This window comes from Panulirus ornatus, chromosome 19 (genome assembly GCF_036320965.1).
Source record: "Panulirus ornatus isolate Po-2019 chromosome 19, ASM3632096v1, whole genome shotgun sequence".
Lineage (NCBI taxonomy): Eukaryota > Metazoa > Arthropoda > Malacostraca > Decapoda > Palinuridae > Panulirus > Panulirus ornatus.
In genome coordinates this window covers 2,188,067-2,204,364 of record NC_092242.1, presented here as the reverse complement: position 1 = coordinate 2,204,364, position 16,298 = coordinate 2,188,067, and the positions used below count along the sequence as shown (strand labels likewise).

The following is a 16,298-nucleotide window of genomic DNA, read 5'->3' as shown; positions in this document are numbered from 1 at the left end:
CATTATGTGATGATGGTATGGAGTGATGTTAGCATTATGTTGTGATGATGGAGGTATCTGGTGGTGTAATGTACTAATATAGTGTCGTAGTGATATTTCCTTATAGTGATGTACTAGTACAGTGTCGTAGTGATCTATTGTAGTGATGTACTAATATAGGGATGTAGTGACTTGAGGTGATGTAATAACAAGTTGATGTAGCGGCTTGATGTTGTAGTGATTTGCAATGATGATTTTTGTATTAAAGTGGAGGTTTTGTGATGTAGGGATGTAGAGTATCATTGTGACCAGATCATGACGTATTGCAGTAATGTATATTTCTTATACAGTGACCGACATAATATAGACGAAATATGCCCCATCGATGGCCATATAAGGTGAAAAGAGAGTAAAATAATGCAATGTAATCATGTCATAAAAGGACTATGTAATATTCTAGTGAAATGATGTGCTGATATGATCAGGATAACTGAGGTGATAAATGATGTGCTGACGTGATCAGGATAACTGATGTGATCAGGATAACTGAGGTGATAAAAAAACGTCATGATGTAATATTCCTGAGTTACGAGAGAGACAGAGAGGGACAGGTGCATCCGCTGATGAGATTGGAAGGAGCAAATTCAGTCCTGGATGACAGGCAGTATGTCTTGAGAGAGCGGAAAAGATTATGTGATTTGGACGTAAATTCTCGAAGGCAAGGGAATGATAGTATTCTGAGAAACGTGTGATATATTCCTCAGGACGAAGTCATTGCCTTAAACCAGGGGAAAAGGTGCCATTTGATAGCAACTCCTTCTTACACTGCCATCTTTGGCACCCAACATGACCCATGATGAGAGAACTGTCTTGATAATATGTTTATAAGACGCTTTGAACATCTGGTTTATATAAAGAATCATGTGGCAGTCTTAGACTTGTCACACTCTAGTGAATGTCTCACACCAAGAATACACTAGTGTGATAATGACATATAACGCCCACACTAGTGTGATAATGATAAATAGTGCACACGATAGCGTGGTAATGACATCATAGTGATGGAAATGAAACAGAATTTCGTTTCTCAGGAGCGTCATTCTTACTTAAAGGCTATACAGCTTGGAAATGTGTGTGTGTGTGTGTGTGTGTGTGTGTGTGTGTGTGTGTGTGTGTGTGTGTGTGTGTGTGTGTGTGTGCGAATATGAATAGATAAATGAATAAGTAAATAACGTTTTATCAAATTTTGGCATCCATTCAGCTGAAGATACACATATGAGATATTGTTAGATATTGCAGAGCTGGGAGGTCATAAAAGAGCTAAAGATCAACGTGGACTGTAAGTTTCCACGCGTTGGCTAGGCGCTTGAGTGAGGCAGTCGGCGCAGCAGAAATAAAGGGAGCTTTTTTCTGGGTATGCGTGTACGTGTGTCTTGAGTAACCTCTGCAGATGCTATTATAATCCCCAGCTCCTGCCAGCAAGCGGGTCATCCTGCACAATACACAACTCCAGAAATAAACATCTCATCTCAGAAAGTGGCTAATATTGTGTGACGAAAGGGGACACCATCTTACTCCCCTCCCGGCAACACCTCTCTTCCAGAACCATCCCTGGAATTACGAGGAAATGACCACGTCCCTTCCTCCTGCAGCCAGAGATGGGAAGAAGATTTGAATGGGAAGGAAATATTCACGGATATATATTGGACACACTGGCTAAACTTACTTCGTGAAGTAGGTACACTGTATTGCTACTGGAAAGAGGCAGAAATAATCTAAAAAGTTTTCCAAGTGGGTTTCCAAACGCTACCAATTCAGAATTTATGGGGTGTACAATAGAAGAGAAATTTAGAAACTTTTGTATTGCCTTTTTCTGCCTCAGTAAGAATCGTTGGCCGAAAATAAAAGTTATATATTTGATTTCTTTAGCCACATTCAGTTCAGTCGAGGAGGTTATTTGAGTCACTTGGTTTTGAAGAGCAAATTCTGAATTTTTCCATTTACATATCTCACCCATGATAGTCTTGTGGATCATTCAACTGGGAATAAACAATGGGTAGCTATTTGCATGCAGTCCAGGCTTCTTATATGCAATGGATGAGTTCGGGAGTTGTATGTGGGTGAGCCTGTCTCCTGTCAAAGGGAATTTTCATTAGTTTTTTCTCCTTACTCGAGGTAAAAGAGTGTCGCGAAGATAAAGCTGTAATGAACATTACGGTGTACTGTAGATGGCCTTTAACTCGACGAGCAAGTTTCAAGTCAATGGCCATTTTGTCGATGATACAATGAAGAAAAGGGCTTAGTGACGAGAGACTGTCTTGATTCATGTAACCTGTCAGGAATGTAGTGAAGATGAGGGCATTGTGCCGGTGGCCTTTATCCAGACATTTAGGGTTTAGTTCAAAGTCATGTGGTGTCGAGAGTGCTGTGAAGATCTCATTTACTGAAAATGTAATTTACTGAAGATGAAGTTGTGGTGAATACGTAGCTGAGTGAAGATGAGCGGCTCCTGAAGATATTTTTATTTGACCGGACCCCTAAGAGATGTAAACTAGTAAGCTCATTAGTAAACTAGTAATGATAATTCTTCTCGTATTTCTAGCGACACATATGTGACTATATCCAGCTCGATTCCTTCTCTCTCTCTCTCTCTCTCTCTCTCTCTCTCTCTCTCTCTCTCTCTCTCTCTCTCTCTCTCTCTCTCTCTCTCCCAGGACCACGGTCGGGGGCGTGCCCCACCACTCCCAGTGCAAGATGTACGTAAGGAATTACAGTCAGCTAGCGGGCGTACCGTGGGAGGAGCGTCTGCTGTACTTTCCTGACGAAGGCACAGAGGGGGAGGTCCTTCCTACGCAGAGTTGCGCCAGCTGGGAGTACGACACCAACACCTTCCACTCCACACTCATCACTGAGGTAACACCAGGAATAACCTAACCTTTGAGAGAAGATTTATGAGTTTTTAGTTTGTGTGTGTGTGTGTGTGTGTGTGTGTGTGTGTGTGTGTGTGTGTGTGGTCATCAGGCACAAAGCCTGATAAGCAAAGAAATAGCGACACACAGACTCACCAGAAACGAAACTTAGGCAAACACAAGTAACCAAACCTCGAAACAGATGAACAGACTGAAAGTCCAAGTGTGAACACTGCAGAGTTATCCCTCACATAGACACACGTCTTGCCTCTTAAAAACCAAAGCTGTCAACCTTCAGAACAAAATCAAAACATAGATATATACTTGAGTGTTGCAGTGTAAATGTTTTGTACGAGGTGGATGTAAGCCAGGCAGACGTGTACTGTTGTGATACATGCACGTATCACAGGGTTTTCTGGCGGGATGACACTGGTTTGGTGTATGTGATCAAGGTACAGAAGAGCTTCTCAGTTGACGACATTCTAATCTGCATTACTAACTGATCGGTTGATGAAGAACTTTTCATTTTCTTTTGAGTAATATCCCAAGCTGGTACAAAACTATATTTTCTCATATGTAGCAAAAAATATGTTCACATAAAGATGATGTTATGTGTTTCATTAATCTTCTTTTTTTCCAGTAAATTTTTAAATGATTCGTTGTTCTATCTTGCGCATAACAACATTATTGTTTACTGAGGACGTTGGCTCCTGTTTACTTACCTGTGAAAGTTTGCTTTTAACCAGATGGTCTTCTATTGCAGTGGGACCTGGTGTGTGGGCGCGAGTCCTTAAGGTCGTTGATTCAAAGCATCTTCATGCTGGGGTTTTCCTTCGGGGCGCCCCTGGGGGGATATTTCGCCGACAGGTAATTTTAATCTCTTTTTCTTCATCAAAGTCGCACCTCATGAGAATTTCAAGGTAGCTGAGATGTCTAATGGGTTGCATGCATATTTTGCATCTTTCTCTTTACATAATTTCATCAAATTTATCCTGGTTGAGTCACGCATGTGCAGGGGAGATACACAGGCACTTGTGTGCCTCTGTATAGCATCACATACTCCTAAGAACGCCGACGACAACAAATGTAAACAAAGAGAACCGGTGTTACCAATTAGGAGTTTTATAAAGATCCAAAGTAGACCCACATAATCTGATGAGACTGGGTCAGGGTGCTGACACTAAGAGAAATAGGGTCAGTGATGTTCAGGGGAAAACTTCTGAGTTAACTCATGAACTGAAACACATTTAACCAATTACATGCTGAGCTGGAGGAAGGTTCGCTACATCAGCTATCTTTTCACTTTGTGTATATTTATATATATATATATATATATATATATATATATATATATATATATATATATATATATATATATATATATATATATATAACCTGCCTACCTACCTACCTACACACACACACACACACACATACACACACACACACACACACATACACGCACACACACTCACACATACACGCACACACACACACACACCACACACACGCACACACACACACACACACACACACACACACACACATATATATATATATATATATATGTATATATATATATATATATATATATATATATATATATATATATATATATATATATATATATATATATATATATATATATATATATATGTATCGTGTATGTGGGTCTCTCTCTCTCGCTCTCTCTCTCTCTCTCTCTCTCTCTCTCTCTCTCTCTCTCTCTCTCTCTCTCTCTCTCTCTCTCTGTATACAAAACTGAAGAAAACCTCAAGAAATTATTCTTTTAATTCTCTACGTCAGATCACGTTCTTCATCATGCCTACAATCGTGAATCGGTTTACGAGTGTCCATGTTAGATGATAACATCAAGTTCATATTCATTTAACTAAAACACATTTGATGTAAAACTAAGGATTAAAGGAAAAAAGAAGAAAACCTTCAGTAATTGGGTCTGACAGTATCTAACTCAGTAGCCAGGATGTAATTTGCGTGGCCCAAGTATTCACTGTCAGTGTGAGACTTTGGCGTGGTTGCATTACTGTGTCATGGTACGTCGATAACCCTTGCTTCAAAATCTACATAGCTAACAAATCTATGTCTGGGAGATGGACTCCTTTCATATGCTTGAAAAAAAATCTCCAAATGTTTGAGGACAACCGCCTCGCTGTTGGTGGACTTGAAGCCAAACAAGAGATACGGAAAAATAAACTTTTTCTTCTAAGCTTCGAGATAGATCAGATTTGAAATGAAAGATTTTGAGTTTGAATATTCATCAGTAACAGGTAAGAAAGTTTACTGATGCCCGACTCTTATAATGAATTCAGATTTCGATTCTAGTTACGTCTGACCAAAAAATTCAGTTCGACCGAGAAAACCTACAATCTGAGAAAAGACCAAAAGAAATGTGGCAAAAAAGTAATTGGGACTCAGAGTCTCTACGTTTTCATGTCATCTTCATCTTCCATTCTTTTCTACTTTCTTCACTTCTCTGTCTCTCAGTCTAGCTTTATTTTTATTCATGTATTTTGATTGAGATATTCAGTAAATGAACTAACTGTTGATAGAGTCATGCTGATGTATTTCGAAATACGAACAACTTTATCGTGTGAGGAACTACAGTTCACAATGATGATCCTTCATGTGTGTGTGTGTGTGTGTGTGTGTGTGTGTGTGTGTGTGTGTTGCGTGTGTTGACAACAGGAGACTAATTAGGGCTTGAATTCACAGGACGATGACTTGCACTGTGCTTTTATTCTCTTCAGTATCTGTGTTCAGTAAATGAAAAAACGAATCTTTTATTTCAAATATGAAAATGCGAAAGTCTATAAACATACAACGTGCAAGAGAAAATTGCGATTTCTTCTTCCTCCGCATCCTTCCATTTAGTCTGAATTCATTTCTCTTTTTGCTCCTAAAACCGCATCATTCTCCCATCCCATTAGTGTAGGAAATGGACGCATTACGCCCTTAATCCGTGGATGACGGAGCAACCACACTCCACCCACGTCTGGCTACATTCTCCTTCGTTATAAGTTTCTGGTTCGAGTAAACCTGCCGTGGGTCGCTCCGAATATCGAGTGTTTGTTAGAGAAAACCTTAAACGGTCCTAATGTGATTCTCATCAGTTTAGTTACACATGCGAAACATACAAGTCAATGTGATCATCACCCGAGCTGTCTGGAACAGACACTCACGAGTGAATTACTGATTGGAATTTCAGTGCATCTGAAAATGGTCTGAGAGACTGGGTTTCGGGGGCGACGGCCGAGTAGAATCTCCTGATAGTAACAGTATAGTAACAGTATATATGTATGTATGTATATATATGTATATATATATACATTATGTATATGATTTGCCTTGAATCTGCTATTTCACATATCTTGCCGCTTTTAACTTCTGAAGTCATGTTAAAGATATAACCTCCATTTTTCCATCTTTCCTATTCGACAGTTCCATCTCTTATGATTATGATCATGAATGTGTAATTCAGACATCACAACATTTTCCATACGTTTCATTATCTCTTGGTGCTAACACTTTATGCTAAGAATTATATTTACTAATGTATAGGACATGCAAAGTGATATCTTTGCATCCATTTTCTTTATAGTTGATTTAGAATATTGGAGCCTTCTGAATATCCAAAGTTATCATCCAAATATTTATCAAGATACTTAGACTATCGCTTCTCTGTCCTCACTATCTTTTCCCAGACTATCATCTCTCTGTCTTCACCATATTTTCTCAAGCTATATACTCTCTATCCTCACCATCTGTTAGCAGACTATCCCCTCTGTGTCCTCACTATCTGTTCCCAGGATATCTTCTCTCTGTCCACGCTATCTCTTCCTTGACTGATATCTCTCTGTCTTCACTATCTCTTCACATCTCATAAAATCACCCGATTATATCTTTCCATACCCAGGACATACTGACGCACAAGGTGATCCAGTTCAATAAGGCAGAAAGAGATACATAAATGGAAATATAAGTGACAAAGAAATCAATAGTGATTATACTCTTCAAGTCACTGATAACAAGAAGATAAGAGTTAACCTGCAGCAACTGCTCCACGATGACATGAGATAAGAGAGTTTGTATCTATCGTAATAAGAGAGCCTATAATAACTTCCTTATCAGTGTTATCTTTATGTCCGTCGCGTCTCTCTCACACTCTTATTTTCCCACTCCCATCTGCCATTCTGTTATTCTATGTTAATGATCATTGTTACTTGTATATTCCACTACTGATGCTTGACATGGTACGAGGGGTTGACCCTGTACAGGTGATCTAGACTATTATTCTACTACCTGTCGTTATCGGACGACATCTCTGGGTCGTTGCCTCAATCAAGGTTTGGACGTAAACGACTCATGAGCGGGGCGCTGTGGGTGTTCATCCTCGTCTCAGTCGTCGGGTCGTTCTCTCCCTACTACCAGCTCTTCCTCGTGTGTCGTTTCCTCATGGCATTCTCAGGCACCATCGTCTACCAGACCTCCTATATCTTGGGTAAGTCAACCAGACTTCCTCTATCCTGGGTCAGCCAGCCCACCTCACCCAGCTCCTGGATGGGACCACCACACTTCTTATCGTTGCATTTCCACACTCCATCTCTTTCCGCCCTTATAACCCACTCTTCCGTACTCTCCCTACCCCTATTTTACATTCTCTCTCTCTCTCTCTCTCTCTCTCTCTCTCTCTCTCTCTCTCTCTCTCTCTCTCTCTCTGCCTCTGCTGTTACTGCTAACACCAAGCTCTCTACTACCTACCCTGACATCCACCACCCAACTTCTTTCTCCCTAGCCACCAGTCCTCAGATAACATAATGTATCACATGTAAATGATATGTATGTAAACTATGGTAAATAGCTAATGACATTAGGTTTTTCTTTGGAAATTACTTTCATCATTTGTGAAGTTTATGACTGTGTAGAGATGCTTTAGTGAGAAATGACATCATTAAAAAAGTTTAGTTACTTCCCAGGTGATTTTGTCGACCCTAAAGAAGGATTCTCGATATATAACTTAAGACATAATACATTTACTCATTGTCATAAGAATATCTAATGGATCTTCCCTGTATTAGGAATATATTAACGTGTTTGTGTGTGTGTGTGTGTGTGTGTGTGTGTGTGTATGCGCCTCTCTCTCTCTCTCTCTCTCTCTCTCTCTCTCTCTCTCTCTCTCTCTCTCTCTCTCTCTCACACACACACACACAATGCAGTCATACATACACTGTATATGCATACATGAGAGGTGAGAAATGTGTGAGTGAGGTTCACTTCCATTGTGAATCAACATACGAAGCTTCTCCTCTAGGCGAATGTTGGCGAATTTAGACACGTGTTGTGATGGTGGTCGCGTGTTTGGCACCTCCCAACACAGCCTAATTCCTGAGTCTCCTCCCCACCATCACCTCTCCTCCCCACCATCACCTCTCCTCCCCACCACTCCTATCTTCCTATCATTCTCTGTGTCCCAAGCCTTCCTCCACGCCACTCCCCACCTCCACCTCCTCAACACACACGAGTCGCCGTCCTCACACATCTGCTTCTGCATCTCCATAATTCATTGCGATATTCTCGTCTTCCACTTGTCTGTCCTTCAAAGCTTCAGCCTTGCCGCTTTGTTTGCACTCGACATTTTCACCTTCCCAGTCAGTTTTCTTATATCATTTGCATATGTTAGCTTACCCTGTGATGCGCGTCTATGTCTACCGCACACCTCACATAAACTGTGGTAATTTCTGTCGCTTCCCCAATGTTTTGTGCTCATCAGTTTCCATCAACCAGTGTTATTTCAGTGCATAGACGTACTTACAAGTTCCCCTAATGTTTTCGCTCCGTTACCACTGCCCGCCGTGCCGACGACGTCTCTAGGCTGAGAATCCATCATTGAACGCAGGAGGATGTATGCATCATGTGTGGTATTTGCACAAATTCCCTTTAGTCACGCTCAGTCTCTCTGGCTTATCCTCATCCATCTGTCCGGGGATATAATAGTTGATGCTGCGTGAGTCGTTAGGTGCGATGTGAGTCCACAGACCCACCAACACTAGAGCGGTCTCATGACACTGTGTGACCTTATGTTCAGACTCTTCGCATCCCTCCTTCCAAGCCTCTCCCCAGTACACACACCGTCAACATGACTTTCGCACACACCCCAGACACACTCAACACACTTTTTCACATATTAGCACACACGATTACGGTGGTTTACACACAAACACCCCGTAAACCCACGTCACTTAAACGAACTCCCACACACACACACCTCGCATACACCCACTCTCACCGACCAATTGATCTGTCTATATCACACACTAGTCAAGGTGACCTCCAAGCCTCTCTCTCCCGCCCCTTCCCTCGTTACAGAAATACCAACAAATTGACCTCACAGTCGACCTTCCCACACATGACCTCCAGTAATATGACCACTCTCTTGACTACAACAGTATCTCATCCAAACCACACTTCAGTCTTCATCATTTACCAGATGAATGATCCATCCACGAAGCCTCTGGTGGCCATTCTTTCCCGCTCTTTCCTCCCTCCCACTAACCAGAAACCTAGTAGCCATCCTACTATCATCATCATTCACCAGATAGCTGATCCTCTACGCCTTCCTGACAGCGGTGGAGGCGTGCACCATGAAGCAGCGGGGTGTGGTGGGCATCCTTTTCTCGGTCCCCTTCGCCCTGGGCTACATGATGCTGCCCGGTGTTGCCTACTACATCCGGGAGTGGCGGCAGCTCCACCTGGTCATCTCCTTGCCCGTCATCATCCTCATTGCCAACACAATGTGAGTTACCTTCTATCTTACCAACAAACCACTGTAACTTTATATATATATATATATATATATATATATATATATATATATATATATATATATATATATATATATATATATATATATCCGTCAAGACGGAACGAGAGAATGACACCCAAAAATCATTTAGAAATGGAAGAAAAATATTGATTTAAGCGTTGGTTCATCGAGGCAATATTTCCACAGTAGCTAATTAATGGTGACAGATTTCTCATCGGTTACTACCGAACACATTCTCAAAACTCAATTTTTTTTCTGGAATACATCCAGGCTGTCTCTAGAATATCAAGATGATACACTTTAGTTGTAATTTTATCGTAGTATATCCACAATAACTAGGGCCTACCGTATCATTCTTTAATCCAGACGATGTCGAAAACGGGTCTTATGTAAGAAATGTCTCACCTCAGTATATCAAAAACATGTGGCCATACAGATGACTTTCGCTTCGCTCCGTTCTCGCTGAAGTGGTTCGGTGTATGGCTTCATTGTCCATCTAAGTCCAGCAGGTCTAAAACCTCTGAGGTTGTGTTTAAGAATATCATTTTACTGGAGCATATTTAGTACTGTCATTCTGCAGCACCTGCAGAATTTCTCAGAGTCGTTGTCTCCCTCACTACAGCATCCTGCCGGAGTCTCCACGCTGGCTCCTGCAGAATGGCAAGTGGACGGAAGCTGAGCGAGAGCTTCAGAAGGCAGCGAGGTGGAACAGCAGCAAAACCTTCGACTCAGCCTGGCTCTTGGCCATCATCACCGAGATGAAGGCCGAGGTGAGCTGGGATAGGGAGGGAGGAGGTGGGAGGGGAGGGTTAAGGTGAGTTTAGTGTGACAGTGGAAGGCTTAGGTAAGGTGCGTCCTGGGTTGGAGAGGAATGGGCAAAGGCGAGGTGTGTCCTTGTGGATGGTATAGGCAGGCAAGGTGGCTCCTCCGCGCAAGTTGATCGTTTTTTGTCGTCGTTTCCTGGTGTTCGTGGCTTGTGGGGTTTATTGCTGTTGTTGTCATGATTTTCAGCCTCTACGGAAGAGTCAGGCCCCTGAGTCCTTACTGGTGTGTTTCATGGTATCTCATGGTGTGGTGTTCGTCTGTGCGTATGTCAGTGTCTCTGGTACAGGGTAAGTTCGTAGAAAAGATTGTTATAGTTTTGGTTCTTTGTTCTGGCTAGCGAGGTACTGCCTATACTGCTCTTTCTTACAGTCATACATTTTTGGGAGGTGGGAATTTGTCATCCTGTCAGTGTTTCTAGATCTGTGGGCTCTCCCTCACGGTAACTGGTGGCAGGCCTTTGATGGAGTGGCTTGACAGATGGATCCAGGCTTCCCTTCCCCTGAGTCCGGAGGCTTATGGCACATGCACTGCCGGCCACTGAGTCGTCATAGTCGGTGAAATGGTTCACTTCCTCCCTCCCTCACATTTAAAAGACCATCCCATTTAGTAAAAAATCGTTTTGATTTTTTTTATCGTAAAAAAAAGAAAAATCTGATTCACAAAGGGCACGAATTAGCTGCATTTAGTGTCCTGGTTCACCTCTCGATTTGCTCAGTTTCCCTTCCTATGGTAAGAGAAAACTATTGTCGACTGTTCTCTCAGGAAATGTGAAAACGAAAACTTTTATCGACGACTCGATCTTCTACCTCCTCATCTCCTCATCTACCCATCTCACTACCTCACTTCCTTAATATCTTCCCACCTCACCACTTTAGCAGCTCCCTGTCTCATCGTCTGCCTACTTCCCACTTCTCCGTCTCACTTCTCCTCTAAAAATACATGACTTGCACAAACTACCAGCTTTATGATACACTTACATACACCGACACATAACACATAATACTCCCACACCACTCTAACTTGCCCTGTAACACAGTCACCTTAACCCAGCACGAGTGATGGACCTTTTCCTCCACGATGGTTGTCGCAGGGCCAGGTTCACCGAGACGGAACCAATCCGATGGAATACATAAAAACCATTTCCCTAACTGACAGACAAACACCATCCTCCCTCAAGTTCTCTGACACCGCTGACGTCGACGATTGTCAGCGAACGCCTCAACAACCACGTAATAAACGGGACTCAGGCATGGTGACAACTCGTTAATTAGCAGCTGGATATTTATCACGGAGGTTAATTGGCTGTGTCAGTCGAGGAGGGGGATGCGAACCGGTGACCCGATAGATAACACTTGGCGGTGCGTCTCAAGAACTGCTCGAACATCTGCGTCCTAGCACCTCAGCAAGGTTCCTGCGCAGTCCTCTCACTTCCTGAGGCTGCAAAGTTTGCGAGTGTCATCCATGCGCATTGGATTCTTGTGGGTATAATCAAAGTATTCCAATAATCGAAAAACAGAGGAGCTTCAGGATTATCTACTTGATGTTTCAAGATCACGAACACATAAGTAATACAATGCGTGGAGGCTACCAGCATATACTCACTTTCTACATGCAGCATTTTTCTGTAGAAGTTGACCTTCTCTGTTAAAGATCTACAAGATGTACAAACCAATCTTTTATCATACAGAGTTTTTGCGAGGGAAATTAGTAATTTGCGAACAAACTAGGAAACAAAGAAGAACTCATAAAATGGCAATATTCTTAGATAAAAGTCTCTTTTATCTGTTTTTCTTATAAAAAGTAATAATTACTTAGAACTGTAGAAATATCACCAAGGTAATGAAATACTAAAGAAGATATGTAAAACTTTTCTCGACTATACTGTTCTTTCGAGGTACCACGTGACTCCATCACTGACGCTAACAGATAAATCGATTTTCAAGACAAAGTTGAAAACGTAGAGACGGAATATCCATAAAGCAATTTATCTCAAGTGGGGAGGACCTCGCTATGTATTTCCAAAGGTCGTGTTGATATCATGTCACTCTAAGGAACACACTGCCAGAGTCCTGAGTGTGTCTACACTCAAAGGCATCGTCAAGAGACTTTCAAAGCTGCTCTGTTATGAACTTCGTGGGACGGCTCTACATCTAGGATTATCATACAAATCTGACGGTTTCATAACAACATGACGTAACTACCTTACTAATGGATCATAATCCTACAGGAGAAGGTACAGCGATGGGCCTACATATCCTAGAGGAGAAGGTAAGGGAAGAACCTGTATATCCTACGGGAAGGTACAGGGAAAGGACTATACATCGGAAACTGAAGGAGTTCCCTGCAACCTCCTTGCGCACCGGTAGCGGAAATCCTGAGGAAAAAGTCAACACAGGTGGCGGGACACAGTCGACTTTCTGAAGTAAATACACTTCAATATTTGCTGGGGAGATGAGTCTGGGGAGGAGTGGGCCACGGGAAGTGGGAGGGGAGAGGGACTGGACTGCTGAAATCAGAGGATGAATAACTTGAAATGAAAAGTGGTTTATTTACTTTATATTTATGTTGAATGGGGTTTTATTTTCCAACATTTCTTTCCCCTTGAAATTGTTTTACGTCTTCCGTGAACAGACAAAACACAGCCATGGAGGGATAGACAGACAGACAACCATCAGCAAAAATAAAACTTAACTTATTAAAAAAAAAAAGTAAATTCTTTACTATAGATCCCTATTACTCGTCCATCTTGACGTTTCCATCATGGTATGTGTGAAGGTACGTTAGAGAGTTGGTAACAGAACATGGTATGTCTCGTAACACTTATTCAGGAGACAAAAACATCAACTCATTGCAAATATTTTTCGTTCTTTTTATACCTGATCGCCATTTCTCGTGTTAGCTCCAGGACCAGATGAAGACAGGCCATATTTGCTCACACTTATTCTCTAGCCCTCATGTGTAGTGCACCGAAACCACAGCTCCCTACCCACAACCAGGCCCTACAGACTTTTCCCCGGTTTACCACGGCTGTTTTACACGCCCTGCATCAGTCCATTGACAGCCCGTCGACCCCTATATAGCAAATCGTTCCAATTTACTCTATCCCTTACATACCTATAACCCTCCTACATGTTCAGGCCCCGATCACTCAAAATGTTTTTCACTCCTTCCCTCCACCCCAAATTTGGTTTCCTCTTTCTCTTAGTTCCTTCTACTTCTAACACATATATCCACTTTGTTAGTCTTTCTTCACTCATTCTCTCCATAACGTCCAAATCATTTCAGCACACCCCCTTGACCTCTCTCAAACACATTTTTTCCATTAAGACTCCCTTTTCTTACCCTTTTATTGTTTATTTTATCAAACTACCTCACACGACATACTGTCCTCAAAAATTTGATATCAAGCACATCCATTCTCTTGCGTACATTCTCGTCTATTGGCCATTCCTCGCATCCATATGATATTGTTGGGATTACTATACCTTTAAGCATTAATCGTTTTTGCCCTCACAGATAATGTTCTCTCTTTTCTCACATTCTTCAGCACTCCCAGAAGGTTTAACCCCTCACTCACCCTATGACTCACTTCTGCATCCATAGTTCCATACACTGCCATGTCCACTCCCAGGCATCTAAAACACTTCACTTCCTCCATTTTTTCTCTATGTAAACTCATACCCCAAATAGCCTGTCCATCAAACCCGCTAAACCTAGTATTCTCGATTTTAGTCACATTTACTCTCAAGTTCTTCCTTTCACACACTACCAAACTCAGTCACCAGCTTCTACTGGTTCTCACTCGATTCTGCTTCAAGTGTTGTATCATCAGCAAACAACAACTGACTCACTTTCAAGGCCCTCTTATTACCTACAGACTGCATGCTCGCCCCTTTATCCAAGTGTCTTGAATTTACCTCCCACATCAACCCATTCATAAAGAAATAAATATCTCTATGTCAACACACAGTGATTCAACAGAGGCGGCAGGAACAGGTGGGTGGTTGTTGGTGATGGGATGTGGGAAATGGAAGTGCAGCATAATTTCCGCCCTGTTGTGAACTGCTTACACCAACTGCTGGAAATTGGCTCAGTGTCCCAGGACAGGATGAGCAACTGCCCTGTCTTGCTAGCTCATCCACCCAAGCCTTCCTGGAACTGGTGTGTGTGTGTGTGTGTGTGTGTGTGTGTGACCCACCTTACCTCTCCCCTGGAATTGGTAAACGACCCCCAGGGGTTCACGACTCCCAGATGAGGAGCCATTGTCATACATCGTCACCAGACGTATGTGTAAATCTGTCGCCCCGGCGGAGACCGCTATATACACACGTAGCTTCACCAGTAATCCCATGTACGGTGGTACATGGCTGAGGAGATGCTACTCAGAGTAAACTGGCCAAGAAGGAAGGAGCTGGTCAAGCTGGTGTTGCTGGCCAAGCTGGAAGGAGATATGAAGAGCTGGGAAAATCCTTCACACTCAGTTGGTATGAGCTACGTGCTGCTTTAAAATCTAAATATTTGTTGTTTTCCTACATTCAGTGAGTTTGCTTTATCATTTTGTACTTAAGAATATAATCACTGAACGACCTTTACTTTTTAGAGAGAGAGAGAGAGAGAGAGAGAGAGAGAGAGAGAGAGAGAGAGAGAGAGAGAGAGAGAGAGAGAGAGAGAGAGAGAGAGAGATTTTCTCGTGTTTGAAAAGTGTAACTGTAAGAATATCGGAAAAAAGGTGTAAAATATGATTTCAAATGTATGAGTATATGACCGGTGGGTGTGTATTATTATGTAAATACGTGGGTTTAATTCGTCAGATATTCCTGAGTTAATCATCAGAATTGAATTTGCTTTTATATCTACAACAATTAGTGTAGAATTTTCCACTTCACTGTAAATTCTTTCTTATTGAGTTAACTCTGTGTCCGTTCTAGTGACAACACAAAGTTAATTCATGTCACTCAGAGAATTTTTCGCTCTGGGAGCAGCCTGGTTACCTGATCAATACTTTCTTTACATTTTCCTATCATACCCTTCATGTCTTTTCTCTTAATCTTTCGTCAATCTTTATCGAATACCTCATGATCAATGACAGTACAGTCTCCACGTGACTATCTAGATGATCAACACAAACAATTGATTAGTAAATTCTACTGACGTCATCAAGTCGGGAGGCTAGTCATCCCTTCTCCTCATCCAATCAGTCTTGATTAATTCAGCTGAGGAAGATATTTTTAGTCTCAGTCACGAAGGTTGGTGTTGGAGGCACTGGTGCGCGATGGTCAATGTCGCGAAAAGCTGATCAGATAGAGGTTCGACATCAGTTTTGGATGTCTTGAAGGTAGTACATGTAGTGTGTATCAGATGCGTGTACAGACTGTCTGGGACACCTGTGATGGGAAGGTCTTAGACCCTGGTGTTGGACGTGTTGTGGAGCTTGAGGTGGGTGATGGAGAGTCGCATCCGCTGATTCTTCTTGAGGTCTTTAAGGGCTGGGTTGGCTAGTCACGGAGTCCAGTGCTGGCGAGGTCTCTGGGAGTGGTAATGGCTTCATACGTTATGTTTGTCACGTCAGGTGGGAGGACCTCCGCCCTCAGTGCTTCTTCAGACTCGCTGATCACGTAAGCGTTTGTTTACTGGCGCCTTCAGGAGTATGAGGACCGAGCATGACTTGCCTCAGCAGGAGAGAAATATCCACGAACGTGTAAAGTTGCGAGAAATGATGTGCTGACTGAAGCTCCGTCTGTACC

At 42.3% G+C, this 16,298-nt stretch overlaps 1 protein-coding gene across 3 annotated transcripts in view; it reads left to right on the top strand.

Moving 5' to 3' along the window:
- LOC139755311 (organic cation transporter protein-like) overlaps positions 1 to 16,298 on the top strand; it is a 59,635-nt gene that overhangs the window by 18,284 nt on the left and 25,053 nt on the right. For all 3 annotated transcript variants that reach the window (XR_011714073.1, XR_011714074.1, XM_071673435.1), the window contains exons 4-8: positions 2,694 to 2,892; positions 3,652 to 3,755; positions 7,253 to 7,407; positions 9,531 to 9,699; positions 10,352 to 10,499. Coding sequence is in view for 1 of the 3 variants with exons in the window: in XM_071673435.1 (XP_071529536.1) it covers positions 2,694 to 2,892; positions 3,652 to 3,755; positions 7,253 to 7,407; positions 9,531 to 9,699; positions 10,352 to 10,499 (775 nt within the window). In the remaining 2 variants the exon portion in view is untranslated. The remainder of the gene's footprint in view (positions 1 to 2,693; positions 2,893 to 3,651; positions 3,756 to 7,252; positions 7,408 to 9,530; positions 9,700 to 10,351; positions 10,500 to 16,298) is intronic.